The sequence below is a fragment of the Mustela putorius genome, unplaced genomic scaffold (assembly GCF_011764305.1).
Source record: "Mustela putorius furo isolate JIRA1106 unplaced genomic scaffold, ASM1176430v1.1 tig00000827_pilon_pilon_pilon, whole genome shotgun sequence".
In the NCBI taxonomy this organism is placed as follows: Eukaryota; Metazoa; Chordata; class Mammalia; order Carnivora; family Mustelidae; genus Mustela; species Mustela putorius.
Genome location: NW_025421489.1, coordinates 8,611,236 through 8,638,325, shown reverse-complemented (window position 1 = coordinate 8,638,325; position 27,090 = coordinate 8,611,236). Strand labels below are relative to the sequence as shown.

The 27,090-nt window shown below is 36.9% G+C and overlaps 1 protein-coding gene and 1 non-coding gene across 5 annotated transcripts in view; both read left to right on the top strand.

The window, feature by feature from the left end:
* SLC39A12 (solute carrier family 39 member 12) overlaps nt 1–27,090 on the top strand; it is an 80,275-nt gene that overhangs the window by 11,523 nt on the left and 41,662 nt on the right. For all 4 annotated transcript variants that reach the window (XM_004757583.3, XM_004757582.3, XM_004757581.3 and 1 more), the window contains 3 exons: nt 1,856–2,063; nt 19,654–19,826; nt 24,049–24,220. In XM_004757583.3, the coding sequence (XP_004757640.1) occupies nt 1,856–2,063; nt 19,654–19,826; nt 24,049–24,220 (553 nt within the window). The remainder of the gene's footprint in view (nt 1–1,855; nt 2,064–19,653; nt 19,827–24,048; nt 24,221–27,090) is intronic.
* LOC123393356 lies at nt 8,744–8,901 on the top strand. The gene has a single exon (XR_006608118.1). It is a non-coding gene; the product is annotated as a U1 spliceosomal RNA (small nuclear RNA).

Here is a 27,090-nt window from a genome sequence, read left to right as displayed (position 1 = left end):
TTAGAGAGTGTGAGGTCACGGAAGGTGCTGGTAGACCAGGCCCACCATTACCAACAGGTAGGTCTTGATCTACACAGGATTGGGCCTCCATAGGTGAAGCCACTAACAGGTGCTCTAGGTGGGCCTTCACCAGGTCATCAACAAAGAGCTCTGCACTGGAGGACCCTAATATAGCCACCCTCCCTAGTGGCCCAGAATGTTAATATCCCTCCAGTCCCTCATTCTCTTTTGTCCAACTACTGTTGATCTCCTTGACTCAATCTGTTGCTCCCACCTCTCTCTGTTCTTTCTACTGTTGGCTGTTTCCATGATGAATAAACAGGGATCTGTACAGACTTCTCTACTAGCCCTGACTCTTCGATGAGGGAATAGTGGATAGTATTACCGTCCTACATTTGACAAACCCAGAAACCTGAGCCATTTTTAACTCTTCGGACTCTTTCACATTTTCTTCCAAATCCTTTGTAATATTCCTCAAATATAGCCATTTTTCTATCTCTAGTGCTACCATCTGAGGTCAAGAAATACCTTGGGTTAATCAATAACTTCTTAACTTTACTCCTGCTCTTTAATTCTAGCCCTGGCAATTTATTCACTACTTTACCACCAGAGCGACATTTCTATAACATACCTTACTGTATTACTCTTTTGTTTATAATATTAATGTCTTCCCTGGAGCCTTTAGGGGAAAAGTTTTCATAGCACTGAGTATAAGATTCTTGTCACCTTCTTCAGCTTACTCTATCCGATGCACAGCTAGACACTGGGTCTCACAATAATAGTAGCGAAGACTAGCTGATTGTGTCCTATGTACCAACTACTATATTAAGAATTTTTCATGCATTAGTCTAGTCCTTTTTTATCAATAAAGAGTATGAAGGTTGGCAAAGTTAATCATTTTGCTCAAGGTCACTCAGTTACAAATAACAGAGATAATATTAAAGCCTTACCTGTCTATCCCAAGCACTATGCTATGGAACTCACTTTAATGATATGAAAGTCCCATCACCATCTGTGTTTCCATTTATTTCTACATTTAAGAGGAAGAGTATTTAAGAGCTTGGGCTACAGAGTCCTATCTGGGTGTACACTGGGACTCACTTATCAGCCCAGTGATCTGTGTAAAGAGTATCCACTGCACAGAGCTCTGGGAGAATGAAAAGAGAGAATAATGTAATGGACTTAGCACAGTGTCTGGCACACAATAGGCACTCAATAAATGTTTAAATGAGTGAATTGATATTCCAGTGGAATGCAAGGCAAGAGTCTCACCTTTCAAAGACTCATAATTTCATTGAAGAAAATTGATGTACACATGGAAAAGATCCTAGGTTCAATGGAAGTTCAAAAACATACTGTGCTAACTTTGATTTGCACTTACCACACGTTGAACTTGAAACTAAAGGCAAGGGTGAAAAGAAAAGTTTCTTATGATGACACAATGCAACAGAGCCAGTATGAAGTCAAGGTCAGGAATATATATTTGAAAGTCGTTACACTGCAGACTCTACTTGAAGCTGGAGAGAAACAGTTCTCCAACTGGAAGGGTATGAACAGTAAGAATAAGGGATCTTCTTGGAGAAAACCCATCTCTGAAGGAATAATGAGAAAGGTTAAGTAAATAAGGACCAGTAGGATGGGTGTTAAAAAATCCAGTGTCAGGGTGAATAAAAGAAACAAGTTTCCAAGCAGAATTTCAAGACTAGAGAATGAGGGTAGTCATGTTCCTACAAACAGTTCAGACCTCTGTAAGGTAAAGAACTGTTTCTTGTCTTTTGGGGAAATCCTAGAGATATTTTAATCAATGAAACTTCAGAAGTTCAAACTTTTCTTTTTACTATGTATCTGATTTCAGTGTATGGAAACCAAAATGCTGCAGGAAAAATCTGGAATATTGAGCAGTGATGGTGCTGATGAAAATACACTTCCTCAGTTAGCAGCGACAATCATCGCTCTGTCCCTCCAAGGTGTTTGTCTGGGGCAAAGAAACTTGCCTTCCCCAGACTATTTTACAGAATATATTTTCAGTTTTTTGAATAGTACAAACACTCTCCACCTCTCAGGTAAGAATGCTTTTCATGAATTTAACTACTAAGTCATTCCTACTAAATGAGTTGTGCCTAAAAGAAAGACTGATGCTTTTTTATGAATAAATTTGTTCAGGTATGTTCTAAACACCCATTTCATCTTACATGTAGTAAGAGAGCTCAGACCTTGTGGTGATGGGGCAAAAATAGGGACTTGACCCATTTATTGATGATATTATGGATATAGAGCCAACGGAGAGATTTTTATGACCTGCTATAAGTACTAAGGAACACTTTTCTACTTGGTACATGGTCCTGAGCCAGGGGTCGCATAATATTGCCAAGAGTGATGAAAGGGTATGCCAAATGATGCAAGAACCTTGGTAGAGTTTCCTTATAATCATAACAGTAAAATATTTAATTTTAAGTAAAAATCATGTGAACTATCCACTCTGGCTACATTCATGACTGGCAGCTTTTTTGAGCTCCAAGATAAAACAGGATGCTAGGAATGGACTCAGAATGTTTGTCTGGCGCATTTCTTTGTCCTTGACAAGATATTAAAAATGAAATGAGTTTTATTCATTAAATTGTATTCATTAAAAATGAAATGAATTTTAATTTTTTAAAATTATTTTTATTAATACATAATGTATTATTTGCCCCAGGGGTACAAGTCTTTAAATCATCAGGCTTATACATTTCACAGAACTCACCATAGCACATAACCCAACCACACTATCCCTACCCCATATGCCCATAACCAAACTACACTATCCCTACCCCCCAGCAACCCTCAGTTTGTTTTGTGAGATTAAGAGTCTCTTATGGTTTGTCTCCCTCTCGATCCCATCTTGTTTCATATTTTCCTTCCCTACCCCCCACAACCTGTGCACTGCCTCTCAAATTCCTTATATCAGTGAGATCATATGATAATTGTCTTTCTCTGATTGACTTATTTCACTCAACATAATACCCTCTAGTTCCATCCATGTCATTGCAAATGGCAAGATTTCACTTTTTGATGGCTGCATAGTATTTCACTGTATATACATACCACCTATTCTTTATCCGTTCATCTGTTGACGGACATCTAGGTTCTTTCCATAGTTTGGCTATTGTGGACTTTGCTGCTATAAACATTCGGGTGCACATGCCCCTTTAGATCACTACATTTGTATTTTTACAGTAAATAACCAGTGGTGTGATTGGGGGAATGTAGGGTAGCTCTATTTTCAACTTTTTGAGGAACTTCTATGCTATTTTCAGAGTAGCTCCACCAGCTTACATTCCCACCAACAGTGTAGGAGGGTTCCCCTTTCTCCACATATTCACCAACAGCTGTCATTCCCTGACTTGTTAATTTTAGCCATTCTGACTGGTGTGAGGTGGAATCTCATTGTAGTTTTGATTTGTATTTCCCTGATGGTGAGTGATGTGGAGTACTTTTTCACATGTCTGCTGGCCATCTGGATATCTTCTTTGCAGAAATGTCTGTTCATGTCTTCTGCCCATTTTTTGATTGGATTATTTGTTCTTTGGGTGTTGAGTTTGCTAAGTTCTTTATAGATTTTGGATACTTGCCCTTTATCTGATATGTCTTTTGCAAATATCTTCTCCCATTCTGTCAGTTGTCTTCTGATTTTGTTGACTGTTTCCTTCACTGTGCAAAAGCTTTTAGTCTTGATGAAGTCCCAATAGTTCATTTTTGCCCTTGCTTCCCTTGCCTTTGGACATGTTTCTAGGAAGAAGTTGCTGTGGCTGAGGTTGAAGAGGTTTCTGGCTGTGTTATCTTCAATGAATTCAAAAAACTCAATGAATTTTAATGACTCCCATTCTCACATTGAGGTCTTTCATCCATTTTGAGTCTATTTTTGTGTGTGGTATAAGGGATATGGTCCAGTTTCTTTCTTCTGCGTGTGGCTGTCCAATTTTCCCAACACCATTTGTTGAAGAGACTATCTTTTTTCCATTAGACATTCTTTCCTTCTTTGTCAAAGATTCATTGACCATAGGATTGAGGGTCTATTTCTAGGCCCTCTATTCTGTTCCATTGATCTATGTGTCTGTTTCTGTGCCAGTACCATACTGTCTTGATGATTACAGCTTTGTAATAAAGCTTCCAGTCTGGAATTGTGAGGCCACCAACTTTGGTTTTCTTTTTCAACATTTTTCTGGCTATTTGGGGCCTTTTCTGGTTCCATATAAATTATAGGATTATTTGTTCCATTTCTTTGAAAAAAAATTGCTGGTATTTTGATAAGGATTACATTAAATGTATAGATTGCTTTAGGTAGCATAGACATTTTCACAATATTTGTTCTTCCAGTCCAGGAGCATGGAACATTTTTCCATTTCTTTGTGTCTTCCTCAATTTCTTTCATGAGTACTTTATAGTTTTCTGAGTACAGATTCTTTGCCTCTTTGGTTAGGTTTACTCCTAAGTATCTTATGGTTTTGGGGGTAGTTGTAAATGGAATCAACTCCTTAATTTCTCTTTCTTCTGTCTTGCTGTTGGTGTATAGAGATACAACTAATTTCTGTGCATTGATTTTGTATCATGACACTTTACTGAATTCCTGTACAAGTTCTAGCAGATTTGGAGTGTAGTCTTTTGGATTTTCATATCATCTTCAGAAAGTGAGAGTTTAACCTCTTCTTTGCCAATCCAGATGCATTTTATTTCTCTTTGTTGTCTGATTACTGAGACTAGAACTTCTAGTACTATGTTGAACAGCAGTGGTGATAGTGGACAGCCCTGCTGTCTTCTTGACCTGAGGGGAAAAGCTCTATTTTTCTTCATTGAAAATGATATTCATTGTGGGTTTTTCATAAATGGCTTTGGTGATATTGAGGTATGTACTCTCTATCCCTACACTTTAAAGAGTTTTGATCAGGAAGGGATGCTGTACTTTGTCAAATGCTTTTTCAGCATCTATTGAGAGTATCATAGGGTTCTTGTTCTTTCTTTTATTAATGTATTATATCACATTGATTGATTTGCAGATGTTGATCCAAACTTGAAGCCCAGGAATAAATCCCACTTGGTCATGGTGTATAATCCTTTTAATGTACTGTTGGATCCTATTGGGTAGTATTTGATGAGAAGTTTTGCATCTGTATTCATTAAGGATATTGGTCTGTAGTTCTCTTTTTTGATGGTATCTTTGTCTGGTTTTGGGATCAAGGTAATGCTGGCCTCATAAAATGAGTTTGGAAGTTTTCCTTCCTTTTCTATTTTTTGGAACAGTTTCAGGAGAATAGGTATAAATTCTTCTTTAAATGTTTTGTAGAATTCCCCTGGGAAGCTATCTGGCCCTGGGCTCTTGTTTTTTGGGAGGTTTTTGATGACTGCCTCAGTCTCCTTACTGGTTGTGGGTCTGTTTAGGCTTTCTATTTCTTCCTAGTTCAGTTTTGGTAGTTTATATGTCTTTAGGAATGCATCCATTTCTTCCAGATTTTCAAATTTGCTGGTATATAGTCGCTTATAATATGTTCTTATAATTGTATTTCTTTGGTGTTGGTTGTCATCTCTCTTCTTTCATTCATGATTTTATTAATTTGGGTCCCTTTTCACTCTCTCTCTCTCTCTTTTTTTTTTTTTTTTTGATCAGTCTGGCCATGGGTTTATCAATCTTATTAATTCTTTCAAAGAACCAGCTCTTAGTTTTGTTGATTTGTTCTACTATTCTTTTGGTTTCTATTTCATTGATTTCTGCTCTGATCTTTATTATTTCTCTTCTCCTGCTGGGTTTAGGATTCCTTTGCTGTTTTTTTCTCCATCTCCTTTAGGTGTAGGGTTACGTTGTGTACTTGAGACCTTTCTTGTTTCTTGAGAAAGGCTTATATCACTATATACTTTCCTCTCATGACCACACTTGCTGTGTCCCAAAGATTTTGAACAATTGTGTATTCATTTTTATTTGTTTCCATGAATTTTTTAAAATTCTTCTTTAATTTCCTAATTGAGCCATTCATTCTTTAGTAAGATGCTCTTTAGTTTCCATGTATTTGAGTTCTTTCCAACTTTTCTCTCGTGGTCGAGTTCTAGTTTCAGAGCATTGTGGTCTGAAAATATGCAAGGAATGATCCCAATCTTTTGGTCCCAGTTGAGACCTGATTTGGGACCCAGGGTGTGATCTATTCTGGAGAATGTTCCATGTGCACTAGAGAAGAATGTGTATTCTATTGCTTTGGGATGGAATGTTCAGAATATATCTGTGATGTCCATCTGGTCCAGTGTGTCATTTAAGGCCTTTATTTCCTTGTTGATCTTTTGCTTGGATGATCTGTCTATTTCAGTGAGGGGAGTGTTAAAGTCTCATACTTCTGTTATGGTCGATGTGTTTCTTTGATTTTGTTATTAAGTGGTTTATATAGTTGGCTGCTCCCATGTTAGGGGCATAGATATTTAAAATTGTCAGATCTTCTTGTTGGACAGAAACTTTGAGTATGATATAGCGTCCTTCCTCATCTCTTATTATAGTTTTTGGCTTAAAATCTAATTTATCTGATATAAGGATTGCCACCCCAGCTTTCTTTTGATGTCCATTAGCATGGTAAATTGTTTCCCAACCCCTAGCTTTAAATCTGGAGGTGTCTTTGGCTCTAAAATGAGTTTCTTGCAGAGAGTATATCGATGGGTCTTCTTTTTCTTTTTCTTTTTTTTTTTTTTTTCCAATTCATTCTGATACCCTGTGTCTTTTGATTGGGGGCATTTAGCCTATTTGCTTTCAGGGTAACTACTGAAAGTTATGAATTTAGTGCCATTGTATTGCCTGTAAGGTGACTGTTACTATATTTTGTCTCTGTTCCTTTTTGGTCTATTACTTTTAGGCTCTCTCTTTGCTTAGAGGTCCCCTTTCAATATTTCCCGTAGGGCTGGTTTGGTGTTTGCAAATTCTTTTAATTTTTGTTTGTCCTGGGAGCTTTTTATCTGTGCTTCTATTTTCAGTGACAGCCTAGCTGGATATAGTATTCTTGGTTGTATATTTTTCTCATTTAATGCTCTGAATATATCATGCCAGTCCTTTCTGGCCTGCCAGGTCTCTGTGGATAGATCTGTGGCCAATCTAATATTTCTATCATTGTATGCTATATTGTATGCTATCTTGTCCCGAGAGGATTTTCTCTTTGTCACTAAGACTTGTAAGTTTTGTTATTAGATGACAGGGTTTGGACCTATTCTTATTGATTTTGAGGGGGCTCTCTGTACCTCCTGGATTTTGATACTTGTGTCCTTTGCTATATTAGGGAAGTTCTCTGCCATAATTTGCTCCAATATACCTTCTGCCCCTCTCTCTCTTCTTCTGGGATCCCATTTATTCTAATACTGTTTTGTCTTATGGTATCACTTGTCTCTCAAATTCTCCCCTCATGGTCCAGTAGTTGTTTTTCTCTCTCTTTTTCTCAACTTGTTTATTCTGTCGTTTGGTCTTATATATTGCTAATATTCTGTTATGCCTCATTTATCCTACAGTAATAGCCTCCATTTTTTATTGCACCTGATTAATAGCTTTTTTTTTTAATTTCAACCTAGTTAGATTTTAGTTCTTTTATTTCTCCAGAAAGGGGTTTTATTTCTCCAGAAAAGGATTCTCTAATATCTTCCATGCCTTTTTGGATCCCTGCTAGTACCTTGATAATCATCATTCTGAACTCTAGTCCTGACATATTACCAATGTCCATATTGATTATGTCCCTAGCCATTGGTAGCCTCTAGTTCTTGTTTTTCTTTGGTGTGGTGAGTTTTTCTGCCTTGTATTTTATCCAGATAAGAATATATGAATGAGATAATAAAATGCTAAAAGGGTGACTAAGACCCCAGAAAAATATATGCTAACCAAATCAGAAGAGACTCAATACTGGGGGGAGAAGAAAGCGGAGAAATTTTAAAAAATATATATATATATATATATATGAATGACTGGTGAGTAGAACAGAGCCACTCACTTGATTTTGTCTGTATTCTGGTCTCAGAAGAAATTACCTCCCAGAATTTTAAAGTAAGAAAAACTTATACATATACACAAAAATAAGGGTAAACACTAAAGGGATAGAATATGACTGTGAAGATGAAAATTAAAAGAGATTCTAAAAAAGGAATTGATAAGTTGGTTGGAAAAAGGAAGAGGAAAAAAAGGGGAGAGAATGTGATCAGCTGGAGACTAGAACAAAGCCATGTGCTATATATAGGTTATATTTCGATCTATTAGAAGAAATTGTATCTCAAAATTTCAAAGAAAAACCCCATGTATAAAAAATTAAGTTTAAATACAATGAAGGGATAAAATATGACTATAACAATGAAAATTTATGAAGAGTTTTTTAAAAAACATAAAATAGTTAAAAAGTTAAAAAAGGAAAGAGGAAAAATTTTTAAAAAAGAATAAGAAAAAAATTAAATAAAAAAAAATTAGCTTTGCAAGACTTTTGATTAAATGAAAGTTTCAATTAAAAAAATGTTTTCCTCTTCTAGTGTTGTATCTTTAACTGCTGACTACTACAGATTTCCTCCCTCCCCTGAGGAAAAAAGAATTTTCCAAAGAAACTACCAGATGAGTATAAATTTTAACACACAGATACTAATGCTTAAACATTTTCTGATACCATTAAGAGTGTTACATTTACACGCTGAAGCATGTTTTATCTGTGGCATTAAAGAAATTACACAAATAAAGTTCTGTGATGATTAAGCAGTAAAAAAAAAAAAAAAGATACTTACCTGGCAGGGGAGATACCATGATCACGAAGGTGGTTTTCCCATGAATTCTATGTGTTGCTTTTCCCTAGCTCTGGAGTTCCGTAGTTCTTGTTGGTTATTGAACTTTGTCTTCTGATCTTCTGTGGGAGGGGCCTATTGCAGTGATTCTCAAATATCTTTCCAGAAGTGGAATTGCACCACCCTTGCCAAGGGACAGGCTAAGCAATCTGCTCAGGTTCATTCTTGGTACCTTTTGTTCCCTAAATGCTTTCTATATGGCTGTGAAGGATGGGAATGAAGATGGCAGCCTCCCAATCTCTGGTCCTAGAGGAGCCAAGAGCTTGGGTCCTCACTCCTCAGTGCACCCTCAGAGTAAAGCAGTCAATCCCTCCCTTCTCCCTGGTCTCCAGCCACACTCCTTGCTCCTCTGGCCTGTGACGGAGTGTTTCTATCTCTGGTGCATGGTCCCATTTGGAGTCTCCAAACCCAGCAGATTCCTGCAGCGTGTTCCTGCATTACTCCTCTGGAGGAGGAAGGAGGGGTTATCTCCGGATCTGCCACAGTGGGGTTCCTGCTTGAAGAACAGTGGCCCAACTATGCCTTGGATCACAGTTGAAGGTACCTCCAAGCTGAGAGCCCCTCCTTGGCTTCCCTGCTCTGATACCTGAGCTCTGCCACACTCAGGCACCCCTGGTCTTTCTGTGACCCCGCAGATTCTGAGATCACACTGTCCCTGCGAGGGTTCCTCCCCTCAACCTCTAGAGCAATGTACCTCAGTGGAGCAGACTTCTAAATGTTCTGATTTTTGTGCTCCACTGCTCTCTCACTTGCCAGGAGCCACCCCCCCCCACTGTCTGTCTTCCCATATGTCGCCTTAGATTCACTTCTCCACATATCCTACCTTCCAGAAAGTGGTCGCTTTTCTATTCCTAGAAATGCTGCTCTTCTCTTCTATCTCCTATTGAGTTTGTAGGGATTCGGAATGGTTTGATAACTATATAGCTGAACTCCTGGGACCTAATGATATTTCAGTCTCCTACTCCTCCACCATCTTGCTTCCTCTCTGAATTTTAATATTTTTAAAGACACATTTATTTATTTTAGCAAGTGAGGGAGAGAGAGTGAGTGGGGAGAGGGTCAGAGAGAGATTGTCAGTCATACTACCTGCTGAGCATGGAGTCTGACTTGAGACTTGACCCCACAACCCATGAGATCATGATCAAGTGAACCATTCAGGTGCCCCAGAAATGACATTTTTAAAATCTGTTTCAAATTTTTACACCAGGAGCATCTGGAATGTTGCAAAAGAGCTGGTGCTCCTTTCCAATACACTTCCTCCTGGGAAGTCACAGCATAAAGGGAGATGTGAATTTACCAAGGGACCAAAAATACCTGTGATCTGAGTAAGACTCCCAACTCTGAAAGAAGGGCTCGAGAACTGGAATCATACAGTTCAGTGTTGAACTTTTCCTGGACCTGTTTGCCCAGCAATTTGAATAACATATGTGGTTTTCTACAGTTCACTTGCACTTTTTGTTAAAAGTCAAAATATAATTAAATCATGTTACCCAGCTTTTGTGCATAGGAAATAAGCCAGAGAAAGGCATGTTAAGCAGAGAATCAGTCTGAGGTGGGAAGTCAGAGTTGGGAAATTTTAGCAGTGCAGTTCCTGTTGCAAGCCAGAGGGGTGCAAATGATTCCATTTTTCAAATGATGTAAAAATGTACACCACTTGAAGTCTTGACAGCTCTAAGAAATTGGAGGCAGTCAGACCACAATACAGAAGAGAGAGGCAAGTTGTGTGAATATTGATCATTGTGGACCTTGGTCAAAGAAGCCAAGTAACACTGTTCATAAGAGATGTGTAGTATCACCTATTTGAACAAAAACCAGCCACTTCAGCATTTGAGCACTTGGAGTTCAACTTCAGACTACCATTCCATCTCAGCTCCATTAGGCATTTTAGAAGCCATGAGGCATTTTCTCTCACAACTGCGCCTGAGCTAGGGCACTGTAGCTACTGATTATATATTGGCTGGGAAGAAAGTATGCTAGTTTCAAGTGTTGTTTTTGTTTGTTTTGTTTTGTTTTTTTTTTTTCATTTAAAATTCAGCATAGTGAACATAACAGTGTTATATTAGTTTCTGTGTGTGATATACTGATTCTATTCTATGCATTACTCAGGGCTCACCCTAGTTCTCTCTCTCTCATTCTCTCTCCCCCACCCTCTTTTTCTCCTTTCCTTATTTGTTTTGTTCTTAAATTCCTCTTATGAGTGAAATCATATGGTATTTGTCTTTCTCTGATTGACTTCATTTTGCATTATACTCTCTAGCTCCATCCATACTGTTGCAAATGGCAAAATTTTGTTTTCTTTTGGCTGAGTAATATTCAATTTTGTATATACCATATCTCTTTTATCCATTCATCTATCAGTGGACACTTGGGCTGTTTCCATAGTTTGGGTATTGTAAATAATACTGCAATAAACATAGGAGTGCATATAACTTTTTGAATTAATGTTTTCATAGTCTTTGGATAAATATCCAGGAGTGTGATTACTGGATTTTATGGCAGTCCTGTTTTGATTTTTTTGAGGAATCTGCATACTGTTTTCCACAGTGGCTGCACCAATCTGCATTCCTACCAACAGTGTACAAGGGATTCCTTTTTCTCTACATCCTTGCCAACATTTGTTGTTTCTTGTATTTTTATTTTAGCCATTCTGACAGGTGTGAGATGTTACCTTATTATGGTTGTGATTGTGTTTCCCTGATATGAGTGATTTTGAGCATCTTTTCATGTGTCTATAGGCCATCTGGATGTCTTCTTTGGAGAAATGTCTGCTGCCCATTTTTATTTAGATTATTTGTTTTTTTTTTTTTGGTGTCAAGTTGTATATATTCTTCATGTATTTTGGATACTAATCCTTTATTGGATTTTCATTTACAAATATCTTCTCCTATTCAGTAGGTTGTCTTTTAGTTTTATTGATTGTTTCTTTTGTTGTGTAGGAGTTTTTATTTTGATGTAGTCCCAATAGTTCATTTTTGCTTTTCTTTCCCTTGCCTCAGGAGACATTTCTAGGAAAAGGTTGCTATGACCAATGTCAGAGAAATTACTACCTGTGCGCTCTATTAGGATTTTTATGATTTTAGATCTCAACTTTAGGTCCTTAATCCATTTTGAGTTTATTTTTGTGCATGGTATAAGAAAGTGGTCCAGCTTCATTCTTTTGCATATAACTGGACAGTTTTCTCAAGACCATTTGTATTTGTTGAGGAAACTTTTTTCCATTGCATATTCATACCTCCTTTGTTGAAGATTAGTTGACCATTACCATACTCTTTTGAATATTGCAGCTTTGTAAGTATAAATTGAAGTATGGAAATGTGATGCCTCTTGTTCTTTTGTTCTTTTTCAAGATGGCGTTGGCTACCAGGGTGTTTGGTGGTTCCATACACATTTCAGGATTGCTTTTTCCAGTTCTGTGAAAAATGCTGTTGATATTTTGATAGGGATTGCATTAAATCTATAAATTGCTTTGGATAATATAGACATTTTAACAATATTTAGTCTTTTAATCCATCGGCATGGAGTATCTTTCCATTTTTTTGTGTCATGTTCAATTATTTTCACCAATATTTTATAGTTTTCAGAATATGTGTCTTTTATTGGTTAAATTTATTCCTAGGTTATTTGGTTAAATTTATTCCTAGGTGTTTTATTATTTTTGGTGTAATTGTAGGATTATTATCTTAATTTCTCTTTCTGCTGTTTTATTATTAGTGTACAGAAATGCAAGATTTCTGTATATTGATTTTGTATCCTGCAAACTTGCTGAATTCATATCAGTTCTAGTGGTTTTTTGGTGGAGTCTTTAGGGTTTCTATATATAGCATCATCTCATCTTCAAATAGTGAAAGTTTTACTTCTTCCTTACCAATTTAGATACCTTTTGTTCCTTTATCTTCTCTTACAGCTGTTGAATAAAAGTGGTGGGAATGGACATCCTTATCTTGTTCTTGACCTGAGAGGAAAAGCTCTCAGTTTTTCCCTATTGAGGATGATGCTAGCTCTAGGTTTTTTATATATGGCCTTTATTATGTTGAGGTATGTTCCCTCTAAACCTACTTTGTTGATCGTTTTTATATGAGTATGTGTTTTACTTTTTTTCAGATGCTTTCTCTGCATCTCTTGGAAAGATCATATGGTTTTTATCTTTCCTCTTATTGATGTGATATATCACATTTGAACCACCCAAGAATCCCATGCATCCCAGTAATAAATCCCACTTGGTCATGGTAAATGATTTTTTTTTTATGGCAAATGATTTTTTAAAAATTTCTTTATTTGAGAGAAAGAAAGAGAGCATGTGTGTGAGTAGGGGGAGGGACAGAGGAAGAGGGATAGACTCTCAAGCAGACTCTCCACTGAGCATGGAGTCTGACACAGGAGTCAGTCTCATGACCATGAGATCATGACCTGAGCCAAAACCAAGAGTCAGATGCTCAACAACTGAGCCACCCAGACACCCCAGGAAATGAAATTTTTTAAATGTACTGTTGGAATCAGTGTGCTAATATTTTGTTGAGAATTTTTGCATCTATGTTCATCAGAGATATTGACTTATAGTTCTCTTTTTTTTGTGGTGTCTTTGTTTGGCTTTAGTATCAGGATAATGCTGGCCTCATAGAATGTATTCGGAAGCTTTTCTTTCTAGTTCTTTCTTTTCTAGTTTTTGGAATATTCTTTGAGAAGAACAGATATTAACTCTTCTTTAAATGTTTGGTAGAATTCACCTATGAGGCTGTCTGGTCCTAGACTTTCATTTGTTGGATGTTGTTTTATTTTGAGGGAGAGAGAGGTAGGGGCAGAGGGAAAGGAAGAGAGAGAATCTTAAGCAGGCCATGGAGCCTGGTGTGGGGCTTGATCTCACAACCCTGAGATCATCACCTGAGCTGAAATCGAGTTGAACACTCAACCAACTGAGCCAACCAGTCCCTGGGAAGTTTTTTGATTATTGATTCAATTTCAGTGCTAGTAATCAATTTCAAATTTTCAATTTCTTCCTGATTCCATTTTGTTAGGTTATATGTTTCTAGGAATTTATCCACTTTTTCTAGGTTATCCAATTTGTTGCTATATGATTTTTCATAATATTCTCTTATAATCTTTCATATGACTGTGGTGTCAATTGTTATTTCTACTCTTTCATTTCTGATTTTTTAAATTTGAGTCCTCTTTTTTCAAGAATCTCACAAAAGGTTTACCAGTTTTGTTGATATTTTCAAAGAACCAGCTTCTGGTTTCATTGATCTGTTCTTTTGGTTTTTTAATTTCTATTTTGCTTATTTCTGCCTTAAACTTTATTATTTCCTTCCTTCTCCTGGCTTTGGGTTTTGTTTATTTTTCTTTTTCTTGTGCCATTAAGTGTAAGGTTTAGCTACAATGCTTCTTGAGGTAGGCCAATAAAATTATAAAATTATTAAAATTATTAAATATTAATATTAATTATTATTAATTATTTAAATTATTAAAGTTATAAAATTCCCAATTAGAACAGCTTTTTTGTTGAATCTCAGAGATTTTGGACCATTCTGTTTCCATTTTTAGTTGCCTCCATGTATTTTTTAAATTTCCTCTTTGATTTCTTGGTTGAACCATTCATTGTGTGATAGTGTGTTATTTAATCTCCATGCATTTTTGCTTTTTCTAGATTTCTTCTTGTTATTGGTTTCTCGTTTCATAGCATTGTGTTCAGAAAAGATGCATGGTATGACTTCTCTCTTTTTTAATTTGCTGAGACTTCTTTAGTGATTATATGTAATCCACTTGACAGAATGTTCCGTGTGCACTTGCAAGTACTATATGTTCTGCTATTTTAGTATAGAATGTTCTGAATAGATGTTAGATCCTGCTGGTTCAGTATGTCAATCAAAGTCACTATTGTTGATTTTCTATTTGGACCATCTGTCCATTCAGGTAAGTAGGGTGTTACAGTCACCTACTATTTTTGTATTGCTATCAATTACTCCCTTTACATTTATTATTAATAATGTTATGTATTTGGGTGCCTTGATGTTGGGTGGATAAATATTTACAACTCTTATATCATCTTGTTGGATTGCCCCTTAATGATTTTTCAGTGTCCTTCTTTGTCTTTTGTCACAGTCTCTGTTTTAAAGTCATTTTAGGACACCTCGGTGGCTCAGTCAGTTAAACTTCTGCCTTCAGCTCAGGTCATGATCTTAGGGTCTCACACTGGGCTCCCTGCTCCACAAGGAGTCTGTTTTATCCTCTGCCCTTCCTCCCACTCATTCTCTCTCTCCCTCAAATAAGTAAATAAAATCTTTAAAAAAAATAAAATAAAGTAATTTTATCTGAAATAAGTATTGCTCCCTAGACTTTTTTTTTCAAATCCATTTGCATGATAAATGTTTCTTCATTTAATTCATTTCACTTCCTTCACTTTCAATCTGCTTGTGTTATTTAGGTCTGAAATGACTCTCTCATAGGCAGCATATATATGGGTCTTGCTTTTTCATTCATTCTGTCATCCTGTCTTTCAACTGCAGCATTTTGTCCATTTACATTCAAACTAATTATTGATATGTGTATTTATAGCCATTTTGCTACTCATTTTATGGTTGTTTTTGTAGTTCTTCTCTGTTCTTCTTTTCTCTTACTCTCTTCTCACATTTAGTTGGCTTTCTTTAGCAATAAGATTTCTTTCCCTTCATTCTTTGCATATCTATTACTGATTTTTGATTTGTGGTTACCATTCATTTTGTATATAATGTGTTCTATATATAACAGTCTATATTAAGTTGGTGGTTGTTCAAGTTTGAGCCCTTTCTTTTCTCTTTTCCCTGCCCTTACATTTTAGGTATATGGTGTCTTACTTTATATCCTTTTATTTTGTGAGTCCTTTGAATGATTTTTATAGATATATTTATTTTTATTGCTTTTGTGCTTCCTAGTTTTCTTATTATTACTTATGGTTTTTCCTTGCCAAGCAGAGAGTCCCCTTTAACATTTCTGGTAAGACTGGTTTAGTGGTCATGGATTCCTTTAATTTTTGTATGTTGGGGAAACATTCTCTCTCTTTCCATTCTGAATGGTAACCTTGCTGGATAGAGTATTTTTGGCTGCAGTTTTTTTTTTTTTTTCTTTCAGCACTTTGAATATGTAGTGTCACTTTCTTCTGGACTACAGAGTTTCTGCTGAAAAATTAACTAATAGCCTTTTTGGTTTCCTTTGTATGTAACTGTTTTCTTATTTCTTGTTGGTCTTAGAATTCTCTCTTTACCACTACTTTTTGCGTGTTTTGGTGTCTTGGTGTGGACCTCCCTGAGTTGATTTTGTTGGGGGGGTGGGTCCTTGTGCCTCCTGGGTTTAGATTTCTTTTTCCTTCCCCAGATTTGAGAATTTTTCAGTAATTATTTCTCCAAATAAGTTTTCTACCTCCCTTTCTTTCTCTTCTCCTTCTGAAAGCATTATGATGCAAATGTTATCACATTCGATAATGTTGTTGAGTTCCCTAAGTATGTTTTCATCTTGAAAAAAATTTTTTTCCTCTCAGCTATTGAACTTGATTTCATTACTCTGTCTTCCAGGTCAGTGATCCATTCTCTCTTTTCTCTAGTCTACTATTAACTCCATCTAGTGTGGTTTTAATTTCATTTATTGATTTCTTCATATATTTTCTTTTCTCTTTTGAGAAGGAGAGAGAGAAAGAGGGGAAGAGCAGAGGGGAATGGAGAGAGAGAGAATCTAAAGCAGGATCCACACCTAACTCAGAGACTGACACAGGCCTTGATGACCTGTGGTCATCAGATCATGACCTGACCTGAAATCAAGAGTTAGACCCTTAACCAACTGAGCCACCCAGGTGCCCCTCTGATGGGTTCTTTTATGTTTTCTATCTCTTTCCTAAGGGTTACACTGATGTCCTTTACCCTTTTCTCAAGTCCTTTGAGTGTCTTTATGACTATGACTTTAAATTCTCTATCAGGCATATTACTTACCTCCATTTTGCTTAGGTCTCTTGTGATTTTGTCCTCTAGGTTATAGAGGTAGTCATCCATATTTTCTTCCAATATTTGTATGTTATCATTTCTGATTCATTTTGGATTAATTATGGTATATGCTGTGAGGAATAAATCTCTATTTTTTCTATATGGCCACCCATTTTTTTAAATACTTCTTATTTTAAATGCAGTGGAAATTATTTCCTCCACTGATTTGAGATTCCTCTTCTATATAATACATTGACAAATGTAATCAAATATATTTCTATTTCCTATTCTGTTGGTCATCTTATCTATTTATGTGCCAGTATCATACTCTCTTACTTACGTTTTTACTTATAATTAGTATACTAGTATATAATATTTAAAATATTAGTACATTTCAATGTCTGGTAGAGCTAGCCTTCTTCATTACTCTTCTTTTCAGCATATTCCTGGCTTGTTTTTACTTCCTAACAGACATCACCAAAATGTCAAGCTGGAAAGAAAGACATTGCGATAATTTATTGTGATGTGTATACACACACATATAAAATAACTTAGAGAGAAAATGACACTTATAAGATATTACATCTTTATATCTATGAATATATGTCTCCATTGCTCATGTGTACAGGTGTGTTTTTTTGGAGTTCTTCATTATTTTACTCATAGGTTTTAGACATTTTCTGTTATATTTGTATTTAGGCTTTTAGCTTTCTTTTGGCTGTCTTCAATGGGGTCTTTTCTTAAATTATATTTTCTAACTTGTCTTTTTGTATACAAAGGGTTTTATTTCTATGGGATAATTTTATAACCTGTTCCATCATTAAATCTTTTATTTTATTTTTGCATTTTTTAGAGTTTTCAGGTATATAAAACCATACCATCTTTAAATAGATGTAGTTTTGCCTCTTGCTTTCCAATTCTTGTGTCTACTGTCTTATCTAATTACACTGGTTGTTAATAACCCCAATATAATGGTAAATAGGACTGAGGACAGTCTTCATCCTTATCATGTTTCTTACTTTGAAAGAAAAGCCTGTAGTGTTTCCTCCATTGAGTTTAATGGAGAAAATGAGAAAAATATAAATTGGTCTTTTATATTAGCCCACATACTTATATTTCTGGTGCTCTTCATTTCTTCCTATATAGATTCAACTTACTGTTTAAATAATTTCTTTTCAGCCTGAAGAACTTCACTTAGTATTTCTTATAAGGCAAGTCTTCTCTCAATGAATTCTCTCATTTATTGTTTATCTGGGAATTATTTTATTTCACCATTATGTCTGAAGAGTTGTTTTACTGGATATAGAATTCTTGGTTGACAGTTTTTTCTTTTAGCACTTTGAGTATAACATTTCACTACTTTCTGGCCTCTGTTGTTCAGATGGGAAGTCAAGTACTATTTGTACTGATGGTTCCTTGTATGTGATAAGTCATTTTTCTGTTGCTTCTTTCAAGATTTATCTTTTTCTTCGACTTTCATCAATTTTGCCTCAATGTATCTGGGTATGGATCTTTTTATATTTATCCTACTTGATGTCTGCTAAACTTCTTGAACATGTAGATTAAGGTTTTATGTCAAATTTGAATAATTTTGATGTTTTTCCCCCCAATATTTTTTCTACAACTTTCTCTTCTGTGTTTGTCATTACATATAGGTTGGTATGCTTGCTCTTTTTCCATGGGTCTCTGAATTTATTCTTTTTTAAAATCCTTTCTCCCCTCATTCTTCAGTCTGGATTGTGTCTATTAATCTATCTCCACTTTCAGTAATTCTTCCTTTTATCATTTCAAATATCATCCAAATTGAGCTCCATTAGTGATTTTTTCATTTCACTTATTGTATTCAACACCAGAATTTCCATCTGGACTTTTATATAATTTTGAATTTCTTATTTCTTCTATTCATTGACTTATTATTGTCACACTAATTCTTTAAATATGAGTTACTTTAGTTCTTTAAGCCCACTTATAATACCTGCTTTGAAGTCTTTTTCTGTTAAATCCAACATATGGGAATATTCAGACACCTGCTTATTGACTGCTTTCCTCCCTGATTCTGAATCACACTTTCCCATATTTTTGCAAGTCTGCTATTTTTTTTTCACTGAAATCCAGTCATGTAAAATGAAATATTATAGTAACTCAAGTTTATAATTTCTCCTATCATTGATGATAACATTCAGGAAAATACCAAGGACATTATTTTCACAAGCAAGAAGATGGATAAATCAAAAAAAAAATCACCATTATATTTAATTATTCTCTGTATCAGTCAATTTTTTGAAGTCTAGAGCTCTACTAAGGGAAACTAAACCATAATCTATAAACTGGCAACCATACCACAGTAGCATTAGAAAACAAAGTCAGCTTGTCTCTAGAATCTTAGACCCCTTTTATTTCCTTTATTATTTCTGCATGAACAACCCCTTAAAAAGAAAATAATTTTATTGACTTAATCAAAGGAAATAGTTATGTATAGTTATAGTTAATCTACTAAGGATGTCTATAGCCCCTCAAAAAATAAATTTCCTAAGGATTAGGCCAGTTCTATTTTTTGTTTGCATTTTTATAGAGGCCATCTAGAAAAAGAAATAGTTGGCTCAAGAGAAGGTATCCCTTTGGAGGAACTGCCCTTTGTATCATCACTAGGAGATAAAAATGGTGGGAACTTCTTCGTAAGGCTGATTTAGCTCCAAAGCTTAGTGTAAATCTTGTGAGGCAATCAATACTCACATGAAGTATAAATGTTCTTTTATTATTGTCCAGAGTAACATCTTGACTTTTCATTGGAACCAAATTTATTTAGCAGAATATCTGTACAGTGGCCGTAAGAAATTGTGATGATCCTGAGACTGACTTATCTTTATTCTATGTGACACCAGATTTTGTGTGAAATTTCTAGAACTAGACCAGCTCCTCAACATTCTCTGGACCAAAAGTACCTGTATCAGAAAAGGTAAAATCCATCAACTTCAAAGGACACAAACCAACCTAACAATCTATGATTGGGGTCACCCTAATCTCTCTGTATCCATGGGCCAAGAGTCAAATGATGGTTCAGCTTCCTGGGATGAGGTATGGTCATTATTCTTATACCATCTGATGTTACTGTTAAAGTTGTGAAAGTTCTATAAGAGTTGCAGAAAATTTAAAGGATAATGTGTATTTCCTGTGTATGTGTATTTATAATGTGTATTTTAAATGTAAAAATATTCTATTCCTACAGAGTGGCAATGGGTTTTTTCTTCTATAAATAGATCTCTATGGACATAAACATGAGCCCAAGATAGGCAAGAAAAACATATATAGTGTATGTGTGTGTATATCTGCATTGTCTCATATATATCTTTTCCCACTTGTGTCTGTATTAAATGAGTGAGTAATTAATTTCAGTAAACATACTGAGCATTTACTACCTGCCAGTCACCATCACAGGCATTAGGGATACAAGGCTGAACAAAAATAGGAACAATTCCTTTGTCACTTATGGGATAGTAGGAGGATATAGACATTACATATATATTCACAATGATGAATGAATGCTTTAAACATAGTTTAGGTTATGAAGAGATTACTTTGAGCCATGACTAACAGAAATATCTGTACAGTAAGTTGTGAAATATATATTTCTCTTTTGAGAAAAAGTGATAAATATGTTTATAAACATATTTTTATCTGTTATTTCCTTAAGTCGTGCTCTAAAGAACATTCGCTAGCCTATCTTAATGTTCCTTGAAAAGGGGTGCTATGGTCCAATTGGTTTGGGAAATACTAGATATACATATTGCTTTGTAGCATATTAAGTTCTCTGGGGAAGTCCTTTAGCAAATAAACTTCTTTTATCTAATTGAATCCTACATTTCTCAAACTATGACTATGGCATTCTTCACTCTAACCATTTGAAATCCTAATAAATTGATGTTCCACAAACATGACTTATGTTTATTGAGTATGTACTTTGTATTAGATGTGGCACTGTTTCACCTGCATTGCCTCATTTAATTATTATCACAACTCTATGAGGTTAGGTATATTATTCCATACTACAGATGAAAAAGTTGAGACATGGAACTAACAAATGATTGCTTCAGTTCACAGAAACTAGGATATGCACATAGGTTGTCTAATAACATATTCTGTGCTCTTAGCAGCTGTGCTATTGTTTGGGAAATATTGATTTAAATAAAACTATTTTTGTTATTTGTATATTAGGTGAGCAAGGTACCGTCTGTACCTTAAAAGGGCAGAATGTTGTTCCTGTGAGTTATAGATACATGACTGGGCAGTATCATACATTCCCTCCCCAACCCCAACCCCCAAGAGTTTGTATCTTTTAATCCCCATCATCTATTTGCTCATTTCCCCAACCCTCCCCTCTAGCAGCCACTGGTTGGTTCTCCATGTTTATGAGTCTGTTTCCCTTTCTTGTTGTTGTTTGCTTATTTTGTTTTTTAGACAAAAACAGATTATTAATTAGAATATTAGATATTTTTAAAAGTAGATTTCTGTTACTTCTGTATATATGTATATCATAAGATATGTATATGTAAGATATAAAGACCTGTATTAAATTTGATTCTTTCAAACTCATAGTAATTGTATTCAACTCATAGTGAAGAGAGCTGATGCTTATGTTAATCTTTGCTAAGTAGATTTCTTCAGGGCTGGCTTTGCTGGAGCAAATTTGCCTAATGAGGCCTTATCTTTATAAAGAACGAAAATTGTTTCTTAAAATTTAGGAACTACCTACTTAAGGCATACCTCTAAAATCAGTAATAGTCATTTCCTGTGCTAACAATGCAAATGGTTCTTCTCTGTCCCAACCTGTCCCTTTCCTCGTGACTCTTGACAGGACCCTATGACAGAGAAGATCTGAAGATCCTGCCTATGTTATTTAGGCCAGTGATCCTCAAAGTGTTATACCTGGGAACTTCTTGGAAATGCAAATTCTCGGGTCCCAGCCCAGCATCTGCTGAATCATAAACTCTCAGAGTAGGACCCAGCAGTCTGTCTTATAACAAGCCCTCCAAGTGATTCTCAGAATTAGAGATCTTGAGCCACTGCTTTAGAATATGTTTGTAAAGTTATCATAGATGTCTGATGATATCAAAGCAAGGATACCCATCTACTGAAGTTTTATGCGAAGGCATAAAGATATTTTAAAGGTTATTGGCTGGATAATCTAAATTTTCATTTGATTTTGTTCTTTAGTACAAATATTTGGGGTTTCAGATTTATAGAATATAATGAATCACCATTAAGGACATTTGTGTTAGTGATTTCAGAAGAAATGTAAAACAAACAAACGACCTAAATAGCACAGGAACGGCACGTAAAGATCAAGGGCACAGAAGCTTATAATAGAATGTCCTTACTCTAGGAGAAGGTAGTCTAAGACCAGAACAATTCAATTTCTTGGGAGTGAACTGGTAAAAGATGTGTGTTGTTCTGTTCATGTTTGTCTCTGCACTGCTTTACTTACCAATCCAGCCGTCCTCAATGAGAATGCTCGTTCCAAAGGATTCATCATCGAAAGTCTGTGGCCAGTTTCCCTTTGTTGTTGTCAGTACATCTAATGGTGAAGCAATTATATTCTCCTAGTAACACGGTACAAGAGAGAAGTTGTCTTTGGCACAAATTACTTTGACAAAGGGAAAAAGAAAAACCCAAGTTTAGCTTTCTGTTGTTGCTTTCCCTAGTAGAAACCTTCTGGAGTCTGGCCCGGTCCTTTTCTGAGAAATGCCTTCCTCACCCACAGGCGTGAGGCTGGCAGCCATGTCTGGACAGTCTGATCCCACCTCCTATCTCGTGGGCAAAACCGATTAAACCAGAGGGATGCCTGAGCCCAGAAAGCACATCTGTGGCTTTGCTGAAGCAATCAGATCTCTGTCAGGACTTGCAGACTCAACTCCGTCTTGGGTTTGTGGGCTGAGAGGTCACTTCAGAGTTGGGATTTATATGGTCGTGTGTTTACTAAAGGAGAGAACACTGGACCGCGAAAGGAAATAGATACATGCAGCGGGAAACAGAAAGGAGAAAACACTTGGCCCCGATGAGACAGAGACAGAAACATCTTTGCTTCTCATCTTCCAGCTTCAAGTTGAGTTCTGCCTGAGTTCTACCTTTTCAATCTCTGAGATCCTTAGTGTCCTGCCAATACAACCTCCCCTTGGTTCTCACTGATTTGAGTGGGTTCTCTTCCCGGCAACCACACATTTCCTGATCAAGATAAAACATTTTTTACTCATGGACTCATCCCCCCAAAAATGTATGTGGGGAAAACTCAGCAACTATGTCATCATTTTCTGATCAGCAGTCTGTCTTTGTTAAAAAACCCCTGCATTCTCCAGCAGGGCAAATCCCACAAGCCTCGCAAAGCTCTGGTTTTCTTCAGAGACCTTACTGATTGTGACTAAAGCTCACAAAGTCGTTGCATTAGGGTTTGATTTCACCATCTGTGCTGCTGGAACTATATACACATTAAAATTTTAAATGCAATTTTTGATACAGAAAATCAGCCCTGAACTCTCCTGAAATGCACAAATTCCCTCTGGCAGTTTTGAGAGACCTGTTGGATTGTTTGTTTGCCTATAATCCTTATCTGTCAGTGAATATGTCTACATTTGCTGTAGAAAACCAGCAAAGATAGAGATAAGCAGCAGCAGCAGCAGGAAATCGTAATGATTTCAATTGTTTTTGGGGAAAAGGGAGGTCAGTTCCAAAGGTATCCATATTATTTAGTGTTTACACTCCCACTGGTTGACACAGCATCCACCTTTTAAAATATTTACTTTTATTACTTTTGAAAATACATGTTGGCTACACAGGCTTTTTCAATCAGAGAATATTAAAGACAATGATCTCATTCCTCAGAGCTCCTGTTTATCATACAAAATCTTGACTCTGTTGAGACAAAGCCACCATCCACACTGAGAAGAAAAAAAAAAAAAGGCATCAAGTATTTTAAACTGCTGGTTAGAAAACCATTTGACACATTATAAAATCCAGCGCACATTTTCAGGAAAGAAAAAAGGGTGCAAAACTCATACTATATCGTACTCAAAACGAAAGTGAGATACAGCTGACTTTGATCAGAGGTTGCAAATAATCCTTGCAATTGATCAGAGGTTGAAAATAATCCTCGCAAATTATGTACGCACGAGAAGATTGCAGGGGGGAACATGCAGTCATGGCTCCTTGTGTCCTTTTTACCCATTCCGTTGAGCTCTGACTTCTCAGGAATGACAACTGATGGGAAATTTGTTTGTCGAGATTACTAACGATGTTCTTTCCGTAGTCTTGCTTTTCTGCAGGGCAGCTGGCAGAGATATTTGTACAGAACAGCCTTTCACCCATTTCCAAGGAAGACTTCCAACGAATGAGTCCGGGAATCATCCAGCAGTTACTCAGCTGCTCCTGCCAGCTGCCTGAGGACCAAGCAGCAAAGCTGCCACCGACCACTCTGGAGAGTAAGTTGTGACTCGTCCCTGAGAAAGTGAGTGCACATAAGGCAGTGCACGTAATGTTGTGACCGTAGGATACATACTACATACCAGACGCTGCTCTCAGCATTTTACCTTTCTCAGCTCGCTCTATCCTCACAACACTATGAGCTAGATACTGTTATTATCCTCATTTTACAGATAAAGAAACAGGCACCTAGAAGTTAATTGACTTGACCAAGGACACACACTGGGGTAAGTGATGGAGTTGGATGTAAACCGGGTCAAGCTGGTCCCAGCACCCTCATTGTCAGCCACTGTGCTACATTACCTTTCATTGAATAGTTTCTATTTTGTATGTAAGTTACAGAAATTGATTTATTCTCTCTATATGACTCAGGCACGACCAACTTCAAAGTTCCTAGTTGAGAAGTGGCATGGTATAAGAGAAAGAACATGAGTGCTGGGATCAGAGATGCAAAGTTGAGTCCTGCCTTCTAGCCCCAGCAGCTCCATGATCTTAAGCCCTCTCTTTATCTCCCTGAGCCTTTTTCCCCCCTGCACAGTGGGAAAGCAGTGATATCACACAGCTTACCATCCTTTCACACATCATAACACACCTAAAAAACAAAGGCACGCTGGGGTAAACCAAGGAGCTCCTCTAGGGTAGAAGTGACCTTGGAGAGAGTTGCCAGCCTCCGGATCAGGCTGGCATCCCCAGGAAGTAAAGCCTAGGTATTTGCACTCACCTGTATCCCACTGGATCACCGCAGTAAGTGAACGCCACGATAAGGCTTCCTAGGGTAGCTGTAAGTTTCAAATGGGGCAATGTGTACAAAAATGTGTTCTGCACCCGAAAGTCACTGTATATGTAAAAGAAAAAGAAATTGTAGTCCAAAACATCCATGATGGGTAGCAAAAATGTGACAGTTAACATATGCATGCTTTAAGTATTACCAGTGATCAGAGGGCCTTATGTAGACTTTTTTAGAGTGTTTTCTTTCTCTTTGAGATAGTCTTGCAATGCCCTTCAGGGGTGAACTGTCCAGCTACACACTTCTTTTTTTTTTTTTTTAAGATTTTATTTATTTATTTGACAGAGATCACAAGTAGGCAGAGAGGCAGGCAGATAGAGAGAGAGAGGAGGAAGCAGGCTCCCCGCTGAGCAGAGAGCCCGATGTGGGGCTCAATCCCAGGACCCTGAGATCATGACCTGAGCTGAAGGCAGAGGCTTTAACCCACTGAGCCACCCAGGCGTCCCCAGCTACACACTTCTAACACAGTGTGAATTTCGCACCTTCAAGTGGCTCTTTGGAAGATTTTATGTGAACAAAAACCTGCCAGACCTAAATATCTAAGATTCCACATTCACCAAAAGGAAAAAAAGCGAAATAAAGCTGAACAACAAAATAATTCAGCACCTGCTGGTCAGTGTTAGCTCGGAAATGGAGAGGGGGGATAGACCATGGAGATCTAGGAGCCTCCATGAGCATATTTACATGCCCACCCCCGGTCACCTTATCTGCTGCATAGGGACCACTGTGAAATAGCTTTGTGAACTGAAGATCTGTGAGAAATATTTCTTTCTAACGAACACCTAGACCCTTCTGCGGTATGGTCCTCCTGAGAACAATTCAGAGAAATCACACTGACTATAGAACCCAGAAAAGCATTACTGTGTTCAACTTGAACTGTTGCATTATGTAACTTAAGGGAAAGGTAAATGACAGAAAATATGGGCTGAAGACAGAGGCAGGGGGGAATATTAAGAAGAACAGGGTTTGTTGTGCTGGAATCTGACCCCTAAGCACCATCTGCATGTGGGGTTCCAGGAAAGTGTGTTACAGCCCCCCCTAAATCGGGTTTCAGACCTATTCAAGGGAGCTGCTCAAGAATGGCTAGGAATTTAATGATTAGGTCAAGTTCTATTGTAATGTTGGGAAACATTTCTATAGAACCTGTCTGCAGGCTGCCTGACTCCAGTCAAGATAGCCATGATATCTCTGTGAGGACCTGGGGTGATTAGCAGAGTCCCATGGCCACAAATGACAGATGTTAGGGTTTTCAGGCTGTCTTTGCCTCATGAGAGCAGGTGAAATCTGATTCACAGAAGACCAAAACAGATTTCTAAGCTCTCAAGTTAGAAAGGATCCTTTCTCCTCCCAGACCCCATTGTAGTTGTCCTCAAGACAAAGGGGAGAGGAATAGAAGAATCAAAGGACTGGGAACTTTGCCCTTTACCTGGGAAATGCCACATCCTAATTTATCCTTGTGAATGCTCAACATTTGCTGATCTTTTGTAGCCATCATAAAAATGTGGCAACTTTGAACTTTATTAGACATCCTTTGAATGTCTTTAATTATATATTCAATGGGAAGAATGACATTCCCACATAAGGTCTATTTGTGGAAGAGTGAGATATGAATCTTGGTTATGTATCTCCAGGGATGTTTTTATAACATAGGTATTTTTGTTAAGTCAGAACAAAATAAAACCTCTGAGTGTATGACTGATCCAAACCATTTTCATCATTTAAAAAAAATTTTTAATTGTGGTAAAAAACTGAAATTTGCCTCTTTGGAGAACAGTGTGGAGATTCCTCAAGAAATTAAAAATAGAACTTCCCTATGACCCTGCAATTGCACTTCTGGGTATTTACCCCAAAGATACAGATGTGGTGAAAAGAAGGGCCATCTGTACCCCACTGTTTATAGCAGCAATGGTCACCAAACTGTAGAAAGAACAAGATGCCCTTCAACGGACAAATGGATAAGGAAGATGTGGTCCGTATACACTATGGAGTATTATGCCTCCATCAGAAAGGACGAATACCCAACTTTTGTAGCAACATGGACAGGACTGGAAGAGATTATGCTGAGTGAAATAAGTCAAGCAG